The 23,650-nt window shown below is 48.8% G+C and overlaps 1 protein-coding gene across 4 annotated transcripts in view; it reads right to left on the bottom strand.

Moving 5' to 3' along the window:
- The window catches only part of PIP5K1C (phosphatidylinositol-4-phosphate 5-kinase type 1 gamma), a 368,099-nt gene that overhangs the window by 74,423 nt on the left and 270,026 nt on the right, over positions 1-23,650 (bottom strand). For all 4 annotated transcript variants that reach the window (XM_029614097.1, XM_029614096.1, XM_029614095.1 and 1 more), the window contains 4 exons: positions 18,100-18,183; positions 17,847-17,895; positions 16,973-17,057; positions 1,649-1,804 (listed from right to left, as the gene is read on the bottom strand). In XM_029614097.1, coding sequence (XP_029469957.1) covers positions 1,649-1,804; positions 16,973-17,057; positions 17,847-17,895; positions 18,100-18,183 — 374 coding nt within the window. The remainder of the gene's footprint in view (positions 1-1,648; positions 1,805-16,972; positions 17,058-17,846; positions 17,896-18,099; positions 18,184-23,650) is intronic.

A 23,650-nucleotide genomic window follows, 5' to 3' on the forward strand; every position in this document is an offset into this window, starting at 1 on the left:
GTTACAGGCTGGTTGATTTCTGGGGTGTGTCTGCATTTCTATATTTTACCTGATGCTTTACTATGGATTTAACTTTTGGTGGAGTATAATGGGGGATTCTCTTAATAATTTATGCTCTTGTACTAATGGGTATGTCAGGGTGGAATGGCTAGCTGGTACGATGTCCTCATTCTTCACGGAAGTGATCCACCAGAGTGGGAGGTGGATTTGTGCTAGGGGGCTTTGGGGATTGGGAGGGGAGGTTTTGGAGGGATAGGTGTTGATAGTTGAACAGCCGCTGCTTGGTTCTGGTGGCTGGGTACGTAATACGGAGGGGTGGGCCGAGTTTCTATATGAAGGATTTTGTTTGGTGGGGTTCGATAGTCTTAAAGATACCTACAAAGTGGCAGGGTTACGTATAATTTCCATCAACACTAAGGGTTTAAATACCCAAATCAAGAGGAAATTATTATTTCAAGAGGCGTTATCTTCTCCTAGGAAACTCATTTACTCAAACACACGGAACGGTTGTTGTGGGATAGGTCATTCCCTCAGAAGTACTTGGTCTCAAACTGCCATGACACATAAGGTTCACAGAAGAGACTGCGGGGACCCCATGTAGACATGTGGTATATTGCATGCATGGACATGCACAGAGAGACTCAGTCCAAGTTCTAGAAACTTTGATGTAATTTTCCGTGCCGGTCTCCATTGGATGATGTCACCCTTATGTGAAGACTGCCATCCTGTTTATCCTCTGAGAATAATACACAAAAAGAACACTCTATGGGTCCTATAGATCAAAATAATAAACAAAAGGCACCTCTTACTTTTATTTTTTAAAACGTGGCTCAATAAAGGCAGCAAAGATGCTGTTCTATGCATCAACAATTGATTATAAATAATAGTTTTTTAGAGTACCGCATCAGCAAGCCTTCAACGTATTTAATCCGACCCAATTGAACAGTTAGGTCTATTTATCATCTCAATTGGGTCAGATTGAATACGCTGAAGGCTTGCCGATGCGGTACTCTAAAAAACTAGTATTTACAATCAATTGTTGATGCATAGAACAGCATCTTTGCTGCCTTTATTGAGCCACGTTTTAAAAAAATAAAAGTAAGAGGTGCCTTTTGTTTATTATTATTATATTGTCCTCTGAGAGTGTCATTTCCCAGAGAAACAAACACATGGATAATTAAAAGGCGCAAAGTCAATTATCTGCACCTTTACCACAATACCAACCATTTCTATGTCCATCTCTCTCACCGTATGTGAACCTATTTACCTACCCCTCCCATCTATATGAACCATGTGAACTTCCCCTATACCGCCTCCTATAACCACATGAAAAATGTATAACTAACATTAATATTGCTATAACTAATTATGATCATATTGTCTGCTAACTCATTAACATACTATATTACTTCGAATCTTGTAAACTGTTATGATGGCGAAACCGAATGACTGTATATAAAACTCGATAAATAAATAAAATAAACACATTTCTGGTACTAAAAGCAGTAAAAATTATTCTAAATCACCAAGTTTCTCCCTCCCCATCAACCTTCAAGTTCTGGAAATGACCTTGCACTCTCATCCCCTTTTCCTAGGAATGAACATAAAACTTTCAACAAATAGACAGTGATTTGAGCGGTCTCCCTACCCTCGTCCTCAAGTGTAGGATAACTGCGAGCCCCCCGCAGGTCATACTTCTCCATCTCAGTGGGGATCTGGCTGGCTGAAAATGCAGCCATCGGTCCAGCATGCTTTGGAGCCACAAGGACACTGCGCCCTCTCTTAGATGGTGATGATTTCAGTGCTGTAGGGAAATGTCAGTGGCAAAGACAAACATTTTTTTTACTTGCAGATTCTGGAATGATATCTTGGATGTTCATTTATCTTTTTTTTTTTAAAATAAAGTAGTAACTATGTAAAGCAGAGTTGCTTACCTGAAACACTTATTCTCCCAGGACAGCAGGATGTTAATCCTCACACATGGGTGACATCATCAGATGGAGCCCTGTCACGGAATACTTTTGTCAAAGTTTCTAGAACTTTGACTGGCACACTGAGCATGCGCAGCATGCCACTAACCCTGTGGCCACACGGGGTCCCCCTTCAGTCTCGTTTGTAGCCAAAAGTATGAGTGAAAAATAAAATAATAAAACGTCGGCGAACCCAACTCCAAGGGGTGGCGGGCGGGTTTCGTGAGGACTAACATCCTGCTGTCCTGGGAGAACACCTGTTACAGTTAAGCAACTCAGCTTTCTCCCAGGACAAGCAGGATGGTAGTCCTCACACATGGGTGAATAGCAAGCTACAGGATGTCCGAAACAGAATCAACCAAGCAGCACCCAAAACTTGCAACAGGCAAAATAACAGGGGTGCTGTTGGTTATGAAGGGCAGCCTGAAATTTACAGTGGGCTGTAGGTAGGAAGAGTCTGGTTACTAAACTGGAAACAAATTACGCAGTACAGACTGGCCAAAGACACTGTCTTGCCTGCCAGCCTTGTTGAGACAGTAATGAGCTGCAAAAGTATGGAGAGAGCTCCAAGTGGTAGCTCTACAGATGTCGGCAATTGGTACCGAACGGAAGTGTGCTACTGTTATGGCTCTGACTGAATGCGCTTTCATGCATTCCTCTGGCGGAAGGCCTGCTTGTTGGTAGCAGAAGGAAATACAGTCCACCAGCCAGGTGGATAGGGTCTGCTTGCCCACTGCAACTCCCAGTCTACCCTTGTCAAAGGAGACAAAAAGAGTTGGGTGGACTGCCTATGGACTTGTAGTGCGGTCTAAATAAAAGGCGAGCACAAGTTTACAGTCCAAGGAATGCAGAACTCACTCACCTGGGTGTGAGTGAGGCCTTGGAAAAAAGGTGGGCAGTATTATGGATTGATTTAAGTGAAAATAAGACACCACCTTCGGCAAGAATATAGGGTGAGTGCGGAGCACTACACGGTTGTGGAGAAATCTTGTATAAGGTGGGAACGTTACCAGTGCCTGTAGCTCACTGACTCTGCGAGCTGATGTTATAGCCACTAGAAAAATAACTTTCTAAGTGAGATGTCATAGCTCGCAGGAGTGAAGGGGCTTGAACGGAGGTCGTATGAGTTCTGCCAGCACAACATTGAGGTCCCATGCCACAATTGGGGGATGCAGTGGAGGCTTCAGTTGTAGTAAGCCTCTCATAAAGCACCCTATAAGGGGTTGCGCCGAAATTGAGGCAGCTCCTACACCTTTATGGTAAGCGGCTATGACACTTACATGAACCCGGATGGAGGAAGTCTGTAGGCCAGACTCCAAGAGGTGCCAGAGGTAGTCCAGGAGCCTTGTTGTGGGGCAGGAAAAGGGATCTAGTCCTTTTAGCGTGCACCACAAGGAGAATCTTTTCCACTTGGCTCCATAGGATTTCCGAGTAGAAGGCTTTCGTGAAGCTACGAGGACCTGGGAGACATCAGTGGAAAGGTCAAGGGATTGCAAAATCAACCTTTCAACATTCAGGCTGTGAAAGACAGAGCTGGAGGTTCGGATGACGCAGTGCACCATGGTTTTGCGTTATGAGAGTTGGGGCCGTGCCTAGGCGAAGAGGCTGCTGGACTGAGAGGTCGCGTAGAATGGGAAGCCAAACTTGTCGCGGCCAGTAAGGGGCTATGAATATCATTGTGCCCCGGTCCTGACATAACTTCACAAGAGTCTTGCTGATGAGTGGAATAGGAGGGTACGTGTATAGCAGAGTCGTGCTTCATGAGTGGGTGAAGGCATCAATCGGTGGTGTCTTGCGGCTTCGGTGGAGAGAGTAGAATCGGCCTACTTTGCGGTTGTGAAATAACGTAAAGAGGTCGATGTCCGGGCGACCCCACTGGTGGAAAATTCTGTTCGTCACAGAGGGATCCAGGGACTATTCATGGGGATGAAAGGTCCAGCTGAGACGGTCTGCCATAACATTCTTTGTGCCCACCAGGTAGGTGGCTCTCAGTAGCATGGAATGTGAGAGAGCCCAGGCCCAGATCTGTGCCGCCTTCTGGCAAAGCAGGTAAGAGCCTGTGCACCCTTGCTTGTTGAGATACCTCATCACTACCTGGTTGTCTGTTTGAATTAGGATCACCTTGTTGGCTAGGCAATCCTGGCATGAGAATAGGGCATATCGTATTGCCCGGAGCTCCAGAAAATTTATCTGGTGGTCCACTTCCGCCCTGATCCAGGTTCCTTGTGTTTGCAATCCGCTGACATGTGCTCCCCAACCTAGGTTGGAGGCATCCGTGGTCAACGTGATGTGCGGATTTGGTGGTTGGAAAGGTAGTCCTGTCCGTAGATTGGACTCCCTGACCACCAAGCTAGTGAGTGATGAAGCTGGCTGGTTACCTGGACTATCTGTGACAAGTGTTGGTTGGCTTGGGACCACTGGGACTTTAAAGTCCATTGTGTTAGCCTCATGGACAGTCGAGCCATTGGTGTGACGTGAACTGTGGATGCCATGTATCCCAGCAAGGTTAGTAGCAGACGAGCTGATGCTGTCTGATGAGTCTGTACTGTTTTGGCCAAATTTGGATAGTGTCTTTGCGTGGTCCTTTAGGAGGGCTGCTCTGGCCATGGTGGTGTTTAGGTCTGCTCCGATGAAAGAGAGGTTGTGTGATGGAGTCAGATGGGATTTGGGATAGTTTATTAGAAATCCCAACGACTGGAGCAGCTGTATGGTAAGATGGAGGGATTGAAGTGCTCCTTCTCTGGATGGACTTCTGAGGAGCCAGTCGTCCAGATATGGGTAGACATGGATACCCTGCCGTCTCAACTGTGCTGCCATAACTGCCAGACACTTACTCGGGGTGCTGAGGCAAGGCCGAACGGCAGCACTCTGTATCGAAAATTTCTGTGTCCCACTACGAATCGTAGATATTTTTGATGAGGAGGAAATATTGCTAGATGGTCTAGAGAGCAGAGCCAATCTACTTGCTGCAGAAGTGGAAGCATGGTTCCGAAGGAAACCATCCTGAACCGCTCCTTGCGAAGGTATCTGTTTAGGGCGCGGAGGTCCAAGATAGGACGTATGCCGCCGGTTTTTTTCGGGATTAGAAAGTATCGAGAGTAGAACCCCCTTCCTCGCTGTGTCCGGGGAACTGGTTCTACGGCTCTGGACTGCAGTAGGATAGAGAGCTCTGCCTCTAGGAACACTGAAAGGTCGCTCAGGCTCTATGCCAGGACTGGTGGAGAGCAAGGGCACAGCAAGGAAATTTATATGGTAACCATGGATTACTATAGAGAGGACCCATTGGTCGGTGGCGATTGAATGCCATTTGGTAGCAAACTGGCACAGGCAGCCTCCCACTGGAAAACTGGTTGGGGGGTTTAAGGAAGGTTGACTGCTGCTCTCTAGATGAGAGTCAAAAACCCACTGCAGGACCAGTCTCGGGGGCTGGCTCAGCTTTGGGGGCTCTGTGCGGACGCCATTGGCCTCTCTGAGGGTCTGGCCACTCTAGCACGGGATGGAGGAGGGTAGTACCTGCATGGCCTTTAGGTCAGCTTCCTGGTCTCTCGTCTAATTCCTCTTCTGGCTGTAGACGAGAAATCTGAGGGGACAGAGGACAGTTGGCGCAGGGTTTCATGATGATCCTTGAGTTGTGCCACTGCCTCTTGAATCTTATCACCAAACAAATTGTCCCCTGTGCAGGGAAGGTCCACCAATTTGTCTTGAACTTCTGGGCGCAGGTCAGAGGCTTTTAGCCAAGCCCAGTGTCTGGCACTAATTCTGGCTGCTGATACTCTGGACGCAGTTTCGAAGACATCGTAGGCTGCTCTGACCTCATGCTTTCCAGCCTCCAATCCCTTTTGTAGGATGGAGGATAATCCCTCTTGGAATTGGTCAGGTAGGGTTTCCAAGAAATCCTGGACTTGCTTCCAGAGATTTCTTGTGTACTGGGTCATGTAAAGCTGGTAGGCCGCTATACCAGCCATTAGCATTGACCCTTGGAAAGCTCTGCAGCCCAAAGCATCCAGTGACTTCTGTTCCTTCCCAGGTAGGGCAGAAGAGTGAGGCCAGGATCTTTTAGCTTTCTTTTGAGCTGATTCTACCATAAAGGATTGGTGGGGTAATTGGCTCTTTTGAAAACCTGGGGCTTGTTGTACCAGGTATGTGGTATCAGTCTGTTTACTGGAGGCACAGTTCCAGGTGCTCCCAGAGGCGGTGTAAGAGGTCTAGAAGGACCTCGTGGACAGGAATTGCCATAACCTCCTTTGGAGCATCCACAAATTGCAGTACCTTCAGCATTTTGTGTCTGGCGTCTTCCTCAGTTTCGAATTTGAATGGAATGATCTCAGACATCTCTTTGACAAAGCTGGCAAAGGAGAGGTCTTCTGAAGGGGAGTGGTGCCTTTGTTCCAGGAGTGAAGGATCTGTCAGAAGCTCTTCAGAAGCCTGCGAGTCAAAGGTAGCATCATCCCAAGGGTTATATGGGGAATCTCCTTCACCCACCGGGAACTCAGATGGAGGAAGGAATCCATTTTTTTAAGCTTAGAGCTTTTACTTGAGTTTTTACTTAATTATTTTATTAGAAAATCTGTTTAGTATGATTATTAACTGATGATGTATTTTCTTCTTCTTACCGATTACTTTGATTTTATTAACTTTTTATGTTCACCTATTTTATAGATAATATGTATTAGTTTTTATTGTAAACCATTGTGATGGCTAGTTCCAAACATCGGTATTAAAAAAAAAAAGACTTAAATAAATAGACAAATCCAGATGGTGAGGAGGGCGGTACTGATGGAAATTGAGGAGGCACCGAGATAGGCGGCACCAACGGCATCGGAATCCTCGATGGACGTTGAGGTACGGATAGTCCTGAAGGTCCAGGAACCGCCTCCAGCATCGGTGGTTCACGGAGAGGAGACTAGCCATGGGCTGTATATTCTTCCTCTGAAGACACCGGAATTGGAATCGATACTGGGGGAGGAATCTGTGGTTGGCTGGGTGTCGGAGATCCCGAAGGAATGGGCACCGATGAGTGTGTCCAAACGCTCAAGGAGCGGAGCCAACATAGTAGGCACCGGATCCGGCGTCTGTATGGGGCCGGCGCCGGTGGTGACTGGAAGCCCTGAAGGGCATTCAAGCACTGCCTCTTGGACCATATGGTCCAATTCCTCCCGAAAGGCTGGCATAGGGGTAGAAGGCAGGCTAGGGGTTGCCGGAGCTTCCACAGGAGTCTGTGGAGTCTCGGCACCTGGCACCGATATCGGTAGAGAACGCCTCGGGGTCCCGGGTCCAGAGGAGGATGGGTGCTCGGCTGAGGTCGATGCTGCTGTCATGTCGGTGCCGGCACCAGACGGGGATGTGAGTAGGTGCAGATGTTTCTAGCGATGCTCAGCCCGGTCCTTCTCCGGCACCAGGGACGATGTTGGTGACAGATGGTCACCGGCTCCTCAATCCTTTTGAGATATCGATGGAGAAGGGTTCGAAGAAGACGGAACTTTCCGACTCTGTGCGCTCTTACCTGGAGTCTATGGAGATGAAAGCTCTGAGGCAAACTAGTGCTCCATCTTCTCCAGGCAGGCGCGGCGGCCTTTGGGAGTCATTTGTGCACAACTAGTGCACTGTTGTGGGAAGGCCTGCAGCATAAAGGAAAATTTGGTTCTTACCTGATAATTTTCGTTCCTGTAGTACCACGGGATCAGTCTAGACTCCTGGGTTTATTCATACGTGCCAACAGGTGGAGACAGAGAAAGTAAAACTAACACTGCTTTGTATACCCTGATGCCACCTGCAGTTCCTCAGTATTAATTTGTACCAAAGCTAAATGCAAACACACCAGCATAAAAAACCATTTGAATATAGACTTGCTAAAAAATTTTCTGACATCTGTAATTTACAACAGTTGAGCGGACAACTCTCCACCCTCCTTAATACTTGGACGGGACTCTGGACTGATCCATGGTACTACAGGAACGAAAATTATCAGGTAAGAACCAAATTTTCCTTTCCCTGTACATACCCGGTTCAGTCCAGACTCCTGGGATGTACCAAAGCGTCCTAAACAGGGTGGGACCTGGAAAGTCCCACTCGCAACATGCTTTCGCCAAAAGACAGACACTCCCGATCTTACCTTTAAGAATGTAAGCGGATCCAATAGCTTCCTTAAGCCACTTGGCAATGGTGGTTTTGGAAGCTTGCAACCCCTTCTTCGGACCACTCCACAAAACAAAAAGATGGTCAGACCGCCTAAAACATTTGTGACTGTAAGATAGCGAAGTAACATAAGAACATAAGAAAATGCCATACTGGGTCAGACCAAGGGTCCATCAAGCCTAGCATCCTGTTTCCAACAGTGGCCAATCCAGGCCATAACCTGGCAAGTACCCAAAAACTAAGTCTATTCCATGTTACCATTGCTAATGGCAGTGGCTATTCTCTAAGTGAACTTAATAGCAGGTAATGGACTTCTCCTCCAAGAACTTACCCAATCCTTTTTTAAACAAAGCTTTACTAACCACATCCTCTGGCAACAAATTCCAGAGTTTAATTGTGCGTTGAGTAAAAAAGAACTTTCTCAGATTAGTTTTAAATGTGCCCTATGCTAACTTCATGGAGTGCCCCCTAGTCTTTCTACTATCCGAAAGAGTAAATAACCGATTCACATCTACCCGTTCTAGACCTCTCATGATTTTAAAAACCTCTATCATATCCCCCTTCAGTTGTCTTCTCCAAGCTGAAAAGTCCTAACCTCTTTAGTCTTTCCTCATAGGGGAGTTGTTCCATTCCCCTTATCATTTTGGTAGCCCTTCTCTGTACCTTCTCCATCGCAACGCCCGACAGACGTCCAATAACCTAAGCTCAAGAGTGTTAGGCTCAGAGGCTGTCAAATCCGAAAAGGCCGGTAGCTCAGACTGATTAACATAGAAAGAAGATACCACTTATGGGAGAAAAGATGGCACTTTCTGTAAAGATACACCCCAATCCGATATCTTAAGAAAAGGATCTCGGCATGACAAAGCTTGCAACTGAAATTCTCCTTGCAGAGCAAATGGCTACCAAGAAACCTTCAAAGTCACATGCTTCAAAGTCACCTCTCAAAAGCCCTGCGGATAGGTTCAAATGGAGCCTTACAGAAACCTCGAAGTACCAGGCTGAGGTTCCAAAGAGGACAAACTCTCCTCACTGGCGATCATAAATTCTTGACTCCTTGAATAAAATGGATCATGTCAGGATGAGAGGACAAGCGATAGCCATCCAGCTTTCCCCTCAAACAAGCCAAAATTGCCATGTGAACACTAAGAGAGTTGAAAGCAAGGCCCTTGACCAAACCGTCCTGTAGGAAAGATAACACGTGTGACACGGAAGCTCGCAAGGCCTGAATTCCCTTTGCCACACACCAGGACTCAAATACTTTCCGGACTCAGACATAAGACACCGAGGTGGACTTCCGCCTAGACTGGAGGAGGGTAGTAATCACTGGTTCCAGGTATCCTCTCGACCGTAAACGCCTCCTCTCAAAAGCCATGCCGCTAGACAAAACCAATCTGCCTGATCGGAAAATAGGGGACCCTGACAGAGTAGACTGGGGAGATGACCGAATCGCAACGGTCCCTCGACCGCTAGGTTTATCAGATCTGTGAACCATGGATGGCGTGGCCACTCCGGGGCCACCAGCACCACCTCTCCTGGATGTCTCTCTAGTCGCCTCAAGATCTTGCCCACTAGTGGCCAAGGAGAGAACACATATAGAAGAACTCCCCGCGGCCAAGGAAGAACCAGAGCATCTACGCCCTTGGCGCCGTATTCCCTGCGTCTGCTGAAAAACCAAGGAGCCTTCGCATTGGGCACATCACCATCAGATCGACCCGAGGACAGCCCCATTTCTCGCAAATGAGCTGCATCGCCTCGTCCGACAACTCCCATTCTCCCAGATCTAGTAGCGTGCGACTGAGATAATCGGCTTGTACATTCTCTTCTCTGGCAACATGTGATGCCAGTATTTGGACTAAATGCTTTTCTGCCCACAGGATCAGTTCCTGAACTTCCAGCGACTCCTCATGGCTCTTGGTGCCTCCTTGTCTGTTTATGTAGGCTACCGTCGTCGCATTGTCAGAGAACTCGCACCGAACGTCCCTGAACCCAAAGGCTGAAAGGCAAGCAAAGCCAAACGCACCACCGTGGCTTCCAAGTGATTGATAGACCAAGACGCCTCTATGTTTGACCAGGTGCCCTGGGCCGCTTGACTCTGACAAACTGCTCCTCCCCCAACCAGAGAGACTTGCATCCATAGTCAGAAACACCCTTTCCGGAACCTCCAAGGCTACCCCCCTGCAGGAGGTTGGGTGTGTGTAGCCACCACGACAGACTGTCCTTGGTCACAGGAGGGAGAGGAACAGGCTGGTGATACTTCGCAGACACTGGACTTCACTAGGCCAGAAGCGCTCTCTGAAGGGGACGCATATGAGCAAAGGCCCACGGCACTAGATCCAAGGTGGATGTCATGGAACAGAGGACCTGCAACATATCCCAAGCTCTGGGAACTCGCAACTGCACTAAGTGCTGAATCTGAGATTGTAGCTTGTGCACTCTCTCGTCCGTCAGAAAGACTCTGCCTTGGCTGGTGTCGAAAAACGCTCCCAGGTACTCCAGAGTTTGGGACAGAACTAGGTGGCTCTTGGCCAAATTCACCACCCAGCCTAACGACTGCAAGGTCCGAAGTACCTCTTGCACTGCTGTATGGCAACTGGCCTCTGTCTTTGCCTGAATGAGCCAATCATCTAGATAAGGATGGACGAGGACACCCTGCTGCAGCAACGACGCCGCAACAACCACCATAATCTTGGTAAAGGTATGAGGCGCCGTGGCCAATCCGAACGGGAGCACCTGAAACGAATTGCTGCCCCAAGACCATAAACCTCAAGTACTGTTGATGGTGCCGGGAAACGGGAATGTGGAGAAAAGCTTCCGTCAGATCTAATGATGCCAGGAACTCCTGGGTGTGTACCACTGCTATCACAGACTGCAGCATTTCCAACTGAAAACAGGGAACTTTCAATACCGTGTTCACTCGCTTCAAATCGAGAATGGGGCGAAAGGCTGCCTCCTTCTTCGAAACCACAAAGTAAATTGAATACGCCCTATTCGAAGCTCCTCTGGAGGCACCGGAACCCCGGCCCCCAAGAGCTGCATCCTGTGCAAAGTCTCCCACATCCTTGTGCTTCTGCAGCGAGCCGCAGGGGGAGATTAGAAACAGGTCACGGACGGGCCGAGCAAATTCTAAAGCATAACCGTCCCTTATCACACTGAGTACCCACTGATCCTGTGTGATCTTGGCCCACTCCTCATAAAACAATGCCAGCTGACCTCCTATAAAAGGAACGGCGGAGTGGGCCAGCCTCCTTTCATTGAGCTGATTTGGGACCGGAGGAACCAGTATTGCTGGGGGCTCTGAAGAGCCGATGCCCAACTCCAAAGGACTGCCCCCAGGACTAACCTCGAGGCGAAAAAGATCTCTGTATTGCTACCGTGGTGCGCAGTTGTCGAAACCACAGAGTATCCCTAAAACGCGGCAGAGTGGGAAAACTCCGTCTGCCCCGAGGCCTGTCTTCCGGTAAGCGAGGCACCTTAGTGTCTCCTAATTGCTTCACAATCTGATCCAATTCCTCACCAAACAGGAGAAAACCCTTAAACGGTAAAGATGCCGGCTGAGCCTTAGATGACATGTCTGCGGACCCAATTACGAAGCCAGAGCAGGCGCCTTGCTGACACTGCAGCCCCCATAATGCGGGAAGACATCCGCACCACATCATACAATGCATCTGCTACAAACGCAATGGCCGCTTCCAACTGGACCGCCTGAGGCGCTTGCGAACCCCCAGGCGTCTGATCCTCCTGGGAATGCTGTACCCAGCATAAGCATGCCGATTGCATGAGACCGGAACAAACAGCGGCGCAGAGACTGAAAGCCGAAACCTCAAAAATCCTTTTGAGATGAATCTCCAGCTTGCGATCCTGAACATCCTTCAGTGCTGCCACTCCCGCAACCGGAATGGTCGTCTTCTTTGTGACAGCGGATACCGCGGCATCCACCTTAGGGAGGGCAAAACTCCAGGGTCTGTTCCGGCAAGGTATAAAGCTTGGCCATAGCCCTACCAACTTTCAGGCCCACGTCCAGATTATTCCACTCCTGCTCCACCAACGTTTTAGCGGATTCATGATACGGGAACCTGGAGGAGGGACGCTGCGTGCCCTTCAAAACTGGATCCACACCATTCTTGCGAGAGTTATCAGGCGGAGGCTGGAGACCCAGCTCTTCCAGAATCTGAGGAATGAGTGGCGCCAATTCCTCTCTGCAGAACAACCTTAGGATCAAGGGGTCATCCCCCTCTGCCACAGGCCCGGGATCCAAATAGTCACTGTGGCTGGCATCCACCGCGTCTGGGTCTGCCAACCAATGACCGGCCAGCGATGCCCCTTGGCCGGAGGTATTTTCCTGTGGCACAGCAGCAGGCAAGCACAATACCCTAGCGATCGCAGTGCCTACCTGCAATGCCCCCTGTGTGCCCTGACTTGAGCCAGAGCTGGGCAGCGACCCATCCTGAGATAAACCAGCCACTGGGAGCAAAGGAGGGGGTGCTGGCCCCCTCCGCCGGGCACAAACCCCTCATTACTGTGCCAAAAAAGCCTTGTGCATAAGAAGCACAAATTTGGGCGAAAAAGGATCCAGGGCCCGCCCACTGTCCGAATTCGCCGAAGAGGCCCCCCCCCACCCCCGGGGTCCTGCCGAGGCCCCCTGTCCCTCAATAGGACCTGGAAGCACTGGGGAAAGAACCAGAGGAAGATCCTCTTCAGGCCCTGAAAATGTGGGGGGGGGGGGGGGTGGGGGAGCCGACCCAAGCTGTCGTCCCTACCTGTTCCTGCTGCCCTTTTTTTTTTTTTTTTTTTTTTTTTTAACTTTACTGCTCTAAAAGCAGCCTCACTGTAAGGTTCCTACTCCTAGGGCTGAAAAGAGCTGTCCAACTCAATTCAGCAAGCAAATCAAAACAGGAGAAAAGTGAGGAAAACCAATTAAGGAGCCAACACGTGAAAGGGAGGGATCTGGACCACCAGATGTGCACCTCATGGTTACCTGGGGAGCGTACGTACACCGACCCCCCCCCCCCCCACCAGCCCCTCCACCTCAACCGAACAGGGTAGGGGGTCCCTCACGAGAAACCCCGACCCCTGGGAGGAAGGCTCTGACTAGAAACCAAAAATCACAAAAACATACTGGACCTAAAACTGCAGGTTTAAGCATCAGTCACCCATTGCTGGAGACAGAGAAATACTGAGGAACTGCAGGTGGCATCAGGGTATATAAAGCAGTGTCAGTTTTACTTTCTCTGTCTCTGCCTGCTGGCACGGATGAATAAACCCAGGAGTCTGGACTGATCCGGGTACGTACAGGGAACACACAGACATTGTGCGGGTCCGTTAAGAACATAGCCCTCTGATACTCGGGGCACTTCCGAAAACCAGTCACCATGGTGAAAAGGGCGGCGCGCAGTTGGTGGTCGTCGGGCACCGAGAAGTACACCACCTGGAACAGACCACAGAAACACGGTAAAAACTTACCGAAGCATTGGAGGAGGTCGGTGCGCAATGGGGGACCTCGGGACAGGGAAAAAGTGAAGAAAACTTAAAAAATTCCGTGAGGAAAATTGTGCGAGAAATTCTCTCAGAGCTCCTAAAAACCACGAGGCAACTGCTGCACAGAAAAAAAAAGAAACTGAAAGGGGACACCGTGTGGCCACAGTGTTAGTGGCATGCTGGGCATGCTCCGTGTGCCAGTCAAAGTTCTAGAAACTTTGACAAAAGTATTCCATGACAGGGCTTCATCTGATGATGTCACCAATGTGTGAGGACTAAGATCCTGCTTGTCCTGGGAGAATATGCTAAACAAAAATCAAATTCATTCTAAAGTAAAACTATTATAAAACTATTAAAGAGAGTTTCCTCACATCTGACCCATCTGACAAGGCTTTCCAAGATTTTAGCCAAGGTGACATCATTTTAGCTTTTAAAAATTCATTTGACCCCCAAATGACCAAAATAAATGAGGAGATGAGGGGGTACAGTGTCCACACCAGAATTCTTACTTTCTTCTCAACATCCTGCCTCCAGCTGATACTCTTTCAAACTTCCCCAGGCTTACATCCCAATAGACACACCCCTTTACTTTCACTATCTCAGGTTCATCTCTTCTCAGTCACCTTTTTCCAGGCACACCCAAGGCACTTCGTTTCTCTCATGCCCCCTCCAGGCTCATCTCTTCTCTCTCATGCTTATCCCCCAACTCATCTTCCACCCCACCCTGTCACCCTCCTGCAATCTCATCCTTTTTCTCTCACCCCTTCCCTAAGCTGATCCTCTTCATTCTCATCCTCCACCAGGCTCATCCTTTCACACCAACCAATTCATCCTCATTCCCCTCTGTCACCCTCTTAAAGGCTCACATCTACCAGGTTCATCCCTTGGCATCTTGCCATCCCCCAGGTTCACCCCCAACCTCCACCTCAACTTCTCTCACAATCACCCCTCACCAAACGTATCTCCTCCTTTACTCCCCCAGACTTATCCTCTGTCACTCTCCCACAGGCTTCCACCAGCCTCATATGTTCTCTTTCACTCTTTCAGGATTACTTGTATCCTTCCTTTCAAAGCTCACTACTCTAGGCTTACTCTTACCCCCTGGGGGCTCATCCTCTTATCTCCTTCCACTTTCAATTCACCTTCCCTGTTTTAAAATTCTTTCATCTTCTGCTTTTGAATTAGAACAGATGTGCTTCAAGCCATCCTCCTCCTTTGCAGACAGCTGTTGGAGTCATTTTTTGTTACATTGCTGAGGATGTATATAGAGGATAGGCCGTTTGAATTCAGAGTTTTCACCCAGACACAGACTAGTTTGAGGGCCACAGGCCATCCTCTGAGTGAACTATTTACTGTCTTGCACTGTGAAATGTTTACGAACAGGCATGAGTGTTTATTTAGTTATTCCACTAAGTCTATGATGAGAAAGCTAGCAATTAATTTATACTAAAGCCTGAGAGAGAGAGTGAAGGCCACATAGCTGTGCCTGAAATTTAGTAAGAACTCGGAGGGAGGGAATGCCACTTTTTTTCCCAACAAGCATTTGGAGTGTATAAGGCGAGAGTGCTGGACGTGAGAGCATAGGCTGATCCTTTGGAAACATGTAAGCTTTCTATATGTAGCAACTGTTCTTACCTCCCATTACTTCTTTTTATTTATTCCATCCTCCTACTGCTCAAATAAACTTACTTTCTTACCTAGAACCGTGAAATACTGAATCAAAGTTTGTTGTGGCTCTTTGTATTGGGAATAAGCTCCTGGGTTTAACCCCCAGGGATAATCCCAGTAACTGCATATGGCTCTCTGTGTAGGGGATAAGCCCCCAGGTATAATCCCAGTAATTGTGTGTGGCTCTCTGTGTAGGGGATAAACCCCTGGGTTCAAGCCCCCAGGGATAATCCCAGTAATTGTGTGTGGCTCTCTGTGTAGGGGATAAGCCCCCAGGTATAATCCCAGTAATTGCGTGTGGCTCTCTGTGTAGGGGATAAGACCCTCTTCACGGAGAGAGTGGTGGATGCCTGGAATGCCCTTCCGGAGGAAGTGGTGAAGTCCAAAACTGCGAAAGACTTCAAAGGGGCGTGGGATAAACACTGTGGATCCATCAGGTCTAGAGGAAGCGTATAAAGAGGAGGCAGCAAAACACTGCACGGAGCGGCAGTAGCCACAGAGGCATTCACGGAGCGGGATGCCAGTGGCCAGTGGTTGGTGTTCCACCTTCACGGAGCGGAAGGATGGAGGGCTGCCATTTCCCAATTAAAAAAAGAAAAAAAAACAACAAAAAAAACAGGGATGGGTTCATGGGCTATAAGTATTACCAATTATTAGGCTTATTCAATTACCAATTATTAGGCATTTCAATATTAGATGATAGTTAATGTGTCTTTCAAGGCATACTTCACTTTCAATGCATATCCAGCATAGCTCTCTGCTACAACGGCAGGGGAGAAGAAAAACTAATACTTCACGCATATCCAGCATTGCTCTCTGCTTCAACGGCAGAGAGCTATGCTGCCGCTTAACCAACTAATCAAACTTAATATTTCACTTGGAAGCAGCTCCATCACTGCTCTCTACATTAATGGTGGGGGTGAAAGGGAAATAGAACCTAAGGTTACTAAGAGCCAAGAGAAACAGAACTATGAGAAAAAAGAAGTGTGAAGCTTGCTGGGCAGACTGGATGGACCGATTGGTCTTCTTCTGCCGTCATTTTCTATGTTTCTAGGTTTAAGCCCCCAGGTATAATCCCAGTAATTGTGTGTGGCTCTCTGGGTAGGGGATCAAGCCCCCAGGTATAATCCCAGTAATTGTGTGTGGCTCTCTGTGTAGGGGATAAACTCCTGGGTTTAAGCCCCCAGGTATAAGCCCAGCAATTGTGTGTGTTTATATGGGATAAAACTCTCAGGTAGCCCCAGTGTAAACCTCAGTGAGATTAACACCCCCCCCACCCAGGTCAGAACCCCTGGGCAGGCCGAGTGCACGGTCTGAACCTGTAACACCAGTACTAGTGGAGGCTGCATTTGGAAACACTGAAATACACTGCATTTCTTGTCTTAATATTTAATACAAGAGAATATTGTGAGCAAAGTGAAGAGGATGCCACAGCACAGTATGTGGGGCAAGAACGGATTATAGCTGTTTACATCCTAGTAAGGATGTAAACATTTATAACTACGAATAACCCCAATTCAGTATGAAAGAAAAGCAGGTGCTATGCTATTAAGAGAAATAAAAGATGCGACTGGAGCTCCAAGAGAGATAACACATTGTATTCTCTACCTAGCTATACACAAAGATGTGTCAGGTACACACTATGCCCTAGAAGAGAAAAGGAAACAGAAAGGATTAAAATCTCTGTCCCACTGCAAAAAACTATTAAAACAGTGTGTACTTACAGGAATTTTTTCGGAATACAGTGTTGCTCATGAATTTGAAGAATCGCTCAGCGTAGAAGCTGGGTCTGTGCACAGATACAGTGTCCTAAAAATGAAAATTGCAGAAGAGGGGCAAGATTTCATTACACTGTAATATACCAGTAAATTCTATAACAAACAGGTTTATTTAGATGGTTTACATCAGTTTCACATAGTACAGATTCAAATTTCTTCCTGGGAACATTTTCAAACTAAATTCTCAAAGGAGGATAATGGAGCAAATTGTCACAAGGTTGATTCCATTAGTTTGCTTCCAGGTATTAGCTTTAATAAAGCAAGTTGGTTATGTCACTATATGGGTTTGGGATTATTTACCTGGATACATTTCCAAACCGGAAGTTGATTATGCATACACATATATTTTTGAGAGAAGACAAAGTAAAAAAAAAAGGTTTGGATAAGTTCTTGGAGGAGAAGTCCATTAACGGCTATTAATCAAGTTTACTTAGGGAAGAGCAACTGCTATTAATTGCATCAGTAGATTGGGATCTTCTTAGTGTTTGGGTAATTGCCAGGTTCTTGTGGCCTGGTTTTTGGCCTCTGTTGGAAACAGGATGCTGGGCTTGATGGACCCTTGGTCTGACCCAGCATGGCAACCACACACACACACACACACACACTGTACTGTACATATAAGAACAAAAACTGGCAGTACTATTAAAAGAAATTGAGATGGGATCTTTAGCATATAAAACAAAAACAAAGGAATCTCTCATGTCCAGTAGTGTTGGGAACAGAGTGTTGACTATTTTGCTCTTAGTATTTTCATGTGATGTTAAAATAAGGAAATAAACAAGGGGAAAAAAATCTACATTACTAAAACAATGACACTAACCCCATCATGGACCAAGGCCTTCCATGTGTGTTCTATCTTCTTGATTAACCTGTAACACAAGATTGGAAAGGTGCACTCAGACTACACAAAATTTCCAATAATGTTCTTCACAGTTAGCACTTAACTCCCACTTATTTACATCCCTCTCCTCTCGCCACTTTGAAAATGGCATATTGGCTCCTGCAAAGGTAAACAGGTGTAACATACAAAAAAAACAAAACAATAAACATGGAGTATGAAAAGCAGCACTTACCTATAGGACTGCAGAATATCAATGATTCCTATGTACAGCAAGAGGCGCTCTCCCCGGCCATTCACTGCTGGGATGCCACCCATTCTGAAAGTGGGGAGGTAGGGCGAAGATTAAAACAGACTTTCAGCATCCGAAGGGATGTGGAATAAGCAGTTTGGGAAATATGGGATTTTCTTGAAATTTATTAGGATTCCGGAGATAAAACTGAAATCTCCAGGAGCCACAACCATTAGCACTCTTAATATCAGTCTCTCTCTAATCCTTCCAGGCCCATCTAAAAAGAAAAAAAACCCAAACACCACTGATTCCTCACCTCACCTCCCCCCTTCCCCTAAGCCCATCCCCATCAACCAGTCCCCACTCCTCCAGTTCCAACCCTTCACTGCTCTGCAGTCTTTTCTAACATTGCCCCCAGAGCACCATGCTGCTCTCAGTCAGTTTGAGCCATGCAGTGCCTGTTCTTCCACACTGGTGTTGCAAGATTGATACCGTGAGACTAATGTGGAAGCAGAGGTGCCCTGCAGTTCAAACTCACTCAGAGCCATGTAGTGCCAGAAGGCATCAGCTGTTTCAAGAGCGACACCAGAAACACTGTGGATCTATGTGAGAGTAAAGCAGAGTTGCTTACTTGTAACAGGTGTTCTCCCAGGACAGCAAGTTGTTAGTCCTCACACAAGAGTGACATCATCAGATGGAGCCCAGCACGGAAAACTTCTATCAAAGTTTCTAGAAGTTTGACTGGCACACTGAGCATGCCACTATCCACACGTCCACATGGGGCCCCCCTTCAGTCTCGTAACATAGAATTACGAAAAAATAAAATAACAAACCTAGTAGAAACCCAACACTGCGGGGTGGTGTGTGGTTTTCCTGAGGACTAACATCCTGCTGTCCTAGGAGAACACCTATTACAGGTAAGCCACTCTGTTTTCTCCTAGGACAAGCAGGATGGTAGTTCTCACACATGGGTGAATACCAAGCTGCAGGCTGCTCCCAAACTTATATAGATCCATAGACACTGAACCTGGTGCTAACTGGCGCAACAACTGCAGTGGTGTGGAAAACCAAGGGAGAAGGCTGTCTCAAAAAAAGTGGGCCCTAGGCAGGAAGAGTTGGGTTGTTTCTTACTGAAAGAGGTTCCGCAGGACAGCTTGACCAAAGTTGTTGTCTCTATGGCCATCTCTATTCAAACAGTTATGGGCCGCGACATGTGGAGGGAACTCCACATTGCAGCCTTAAAGATGTTGGCCACGGGAACTGCATGCAGATGGGCTACCGAAACCGCCATGGCATGGACAGAATGAGCTTGACATGGCCTCCAAGCTGAAGGCACACCTGCGCTTTGCAAAAAGAAATACAACCCGCCAGCCAGTTGGATATCGTGTGCTTGATGACTGCAACTCCCAATCTGTTCTTATTGAAGGAGACACAGTTGCATGGACTGTCGGTGGCTTGCTGTTCTCTCCACATAGAAAGCCAAAGCTCTTTTGCAGTCCAGGCAGTGTAGAGCCCGCTCACCATGGTGAGAATGTGGCCTAGAAAAAAAAAGGTAGGCAGGACAATTGACTGATTGAGATGAAAAAGTCAGTCACCACCTTCAGCAGGAGCTTAGGGTGTGTGCGCAGAACCATCCTATCGTGGAAAAATTTTGTGTAAGGTGGGTAACGTAAGGTGGATATGTTACCAACGCTTGAAGCTCACTGACTGCGTGCCAAAGTAACTGTAATCAAGAAGATAACCTTCCATGTCAGGTACTTCAACTCACAGGAACGCAGTGGCTTGAAAGGATCTCGCATGAGACTAGCCAGAACTACATTAAGATCCGAGGACACAACAGGAGGCTGCAGGGGAGGTTTCAGCTGAAGCAAACCCTGCATGAACCGGCTCACCACAGGATGCATGGAAAAAGGCGAATCATCCACCACTTGGTGGTAGGGCCTGATAGCACTGAGGTGCACTGTGACCGACCGAGTTGGTTTTCAGACCAGCATCGGAAAGAGATAGTAAGAGGTCCAACAACTTGGGAGTAGGACAAGAGAATGGATCCAAGCCAGGACTCTCACACCAAATGGAGAACCTCCTCCACTTCAAAGTATAAGACTTCCTGGTGGACAGCTTTCAAGAAGCTACCAGGATCCGAGACACGTCCTCAGAAAGGTCAAGGGGCCGCAGGACTAACCTCTCAACATTCAGGCCATCAGATCCTGGGTGATCAGGTTAGAGGAGGCCCCTAAACTGATCAGTTCTCTAATGGAGAGGTCCCAAAGGATTGGGAACCAAACCTGTCTCAGCCACTGGAGGGCCATGAGACTCATGGTCCCCCCCGTCCTGCTGGAGCTTCAGGAGAGTCTTCAACACCAGCAGAAGCAGAGGATACAGAAGGCCCTTGCTCCAATGGCAGACAAAGGCATCTGAGGCTGGTCTTCCGGTTCCTCAGTTAAGGGAGCAGAAATTGCTCACTTTGTTGTTGTAGGGGGAGACGAAGAGATCTATGTCCGGTTCCCCCCAGAGGCAGAAAAGATGATTCACCACCACCTGGTCCAGGGGCCATTCATGGGAGTGGAACGCTTGGCTCAGGCGATCCATCACCACATTCTCTGATCCCACTAGGTACACCGCCCAGAGCAGAATTCCCTGGGACTGGGCCCAGGACCAAATTTGGACAGAGGAGCAGCAATCTGGTACCTCCCTGCTTCTTGATGCACCACATCGCTACCTGGTTGTCAGTCTGGACCAGGACCATTTGACTGGATAGGCGATCTTGGAATGCCTAGAGTGCATACCTGATCATCTGAAGTTCCAGGACGCTGATCTGGCATGAATCCTCCTGGGATGACCAGTGACCTTGTGTGCGGAGGCCGTCCACATGCACCCCCCCCCCAGCCCAGGGTGGAAGCAGCCGTAATGACCACGAACTGGCATGGAGGGAACCCCCCCCCCCCCCCACTGGCTCCAGGTTGGGGAAAATTTCCCACCAGGACAAGGAGACCTGGAGGGATAGCGTGATGTGTTCCCGCACACTGAGGTCCTGGGAGGCCTGGCGCCACTGCGACCACAAAGTCCATTGGGCTCTCCGCATGTGCAAGTGGGTTAAGAGGGTTTACATGGATAGAGGCAGCCATGTGACCCAACAACCGAAGCATAAGGCGGGCCAGCACCCGTCAACTGCAGCAGACCAAGCTTGCGAGAGACACTAAAGCACGTGCTCGGTTGTGGGGAAGGAAAGTTTGGCCTTGGGTTGTATCCAGGCTGGCCACGATGAAGTACAACTGAGTCGACAGAACAAGATGGGACTTCGGGTAGTTGTTGACAAACCCGAGGGATTCCAGCACCTGTATGGTCAAGTTGAGGGAATGAATCACCCCTTCACATGTGGCCTCCTTGACTAATCCAAGTAGGGGAAGACATGCACCCCTAGTCGACAAATGTGTACACCCACGACTGCTAAGCAGCTGGTGAAGACATGTGGGGCCAAGGCCAAGCCAAACGGCAACACCTTGTACTGGAAGTGATTGTTGCCTACCAGGAATCATAGGTACTTCCTGTGACTGGGAGAAATTCCTATGTGGGCACAGGTGTCCTTTAGGTTGAGGGAGCAAAGCCAGTCCCCTCTTTGCAGGAGGGGAATAGGGTGCCCAGCAAGACCATCTTGAACTTTTCTCTTCGTAGATATTTTTTCAAGACCCTCAGGTCTAAGATGGGGCGTAACCCCCCTGTTTTCTTTGGAATCAGGAGGTATTTGGAGTAGAATCCCAGTCCTTGTTGACCTTGTGGAATGAGTAATACCGCTCCCGCCATTACCAGGGCTGGGAGCTCCGTCCAAAGAACCTCCTGATGTGGGGTCTGGCCCCACGATGAACAAGAGGGAGAGTCAGCCGGGACACTCAGGAAATTTAACTGATACCCTCGACGGATGGACAGGACCCATTAATCAGAGGTGATCTGTAGTCATCAGTCCTGGAAGGACTGTAGCCGACCTCCAACCGGGGGCGCAAAGCCCAAGGGTATGAGTACAGGGCTTATGCTCCCTCAGGACCAGTCAAAGCCCCTTGGCGGGGCTTTGCTGGGGAGCCGGCTGAGGCCTCCGAGTCCGCTGTTGTCGACAGCAGCCCCTAGAGTTCCCTTGTGGCACTCATGTACGCGGGGCCGGAGGATAATATTTCCTCTGGCAATAAAAGGACCTTCTGCTGCCCTGACATGAAGACTTCCGGGTTGAGGATGGAGGGGCCAAAGTGCTGGCAGAGATGCTGGAAGGTCTCATGGTGGTTTCTTCAGCTGAGCCACAGTACCCCGCATCTTGTCCCCAAACAAGTTCTCCCCAGTACAGGGCAGGTCAGCAAGCTTGTCTTGGACCTCCGGTCAGAGGTCCAATGCTCGGGAGTCATGCCAGCCTATGGACACCAATGGCAGCTGCTGCCACCTGAGCTGCAGTCTGGAAAACGTCATAGGTGGCACGCACCTCATGTTTGCTGCACTCGAGGCCCTGCTGGGCAACGGCCAGGAGGGCTTCCTGCTGTTGCTGGAGAAGGCGTTTGGCTACCTCCTGGACTTACTTCCAGAGGTAAGTGAACTGGGTTATATAAAGATGGTAGGAGGTGATGCAAGCGCCCTGATACATCTTCCTACCCAGGGCATCTGCAGCCCAATGTTCCCACCCTAGAGGCACCGAAGTATGGGTATGGGAGCGATTAACGTTTTTGAGGGCTGACTCCACCACGACTGGCGCCTCTCAAAACCTAAAGCTAGCTGGACAAGGTAGAGTGCGTCTGCCTTACAGTTCACCAGCAGTACGGAGACTGGGTGTTCCCACATCCTGAGGAGCAACTCCTTGAAAATATCATGGATGGGGTCAGTGAGCACCTCCTTTGGGGCATCTACAAACTGGAGAACCTTCAGCATCTTGTGACGGGCGTTCTCCTTCACCAAAAGCTGGAAGGAGACAGACTCAGCCATGGCGCGCACAAAGCCTGCAAAGGTCATATCCTCCAGCGGGGATCTACACCTCTCATCCAGAGGAAATGGATCAGAGGGGATGTCTCCAGAGTCCTGCGAGGAAGATTCTGAGGTATCATCCCCCCAGGGATCATACGGGGATTCCTCCTCACTGAAGTCCCCTGGGGCCTCAGAACAAAAGGCATCCACGGCAATGATGGAACCAGGGAGCACCCATGGCCTCAAAGGCACTAAGAGCCCAGAGGGACCGGGAACCGGATCGGGCGAGTGTGCATGATACCGGTACAGACGGTGCCCCTGCCCCTGGACAGGAGGGATCGTCCTCCTCCGAGGAACCCACAATGGGGATGACTCCGGATGGAGGAGGACTAGACGGCTGCTGGGGCATCGAGAGACCCCTGGTGCCAGTGGCAGCTATGTGGGCAGGACACCCAAGACGACGTCGAGTCACTCCAGCAGCAGCAGCGCTAGCATCGCAGGGGCAGGCTCGGATGCACTAGTGGAGCCGGCAACTCGATGCCCTATAGGGTGCAGAGCACAGACTGTTGCACCCTGTGGTCCAGCTCCTCCTGGAAGACCGCTGAGGTGAAGAGGAGGG

This window comes from Rhinatrema bivittatum, chromosome 8 (assembly GCF_901001135.1).
Source record: "Rhinatrema bivittatum chromosome 8, aRhiBiv1.1, whole genome shotgun sequence".
NCBI classification, from domain to species: Eukaryota; Metazoa; Chordata; class Amphibia; order Gymnophiona; family Rhinatrematidae; genus Rhinatrema; species Rhinatrema bivittatum.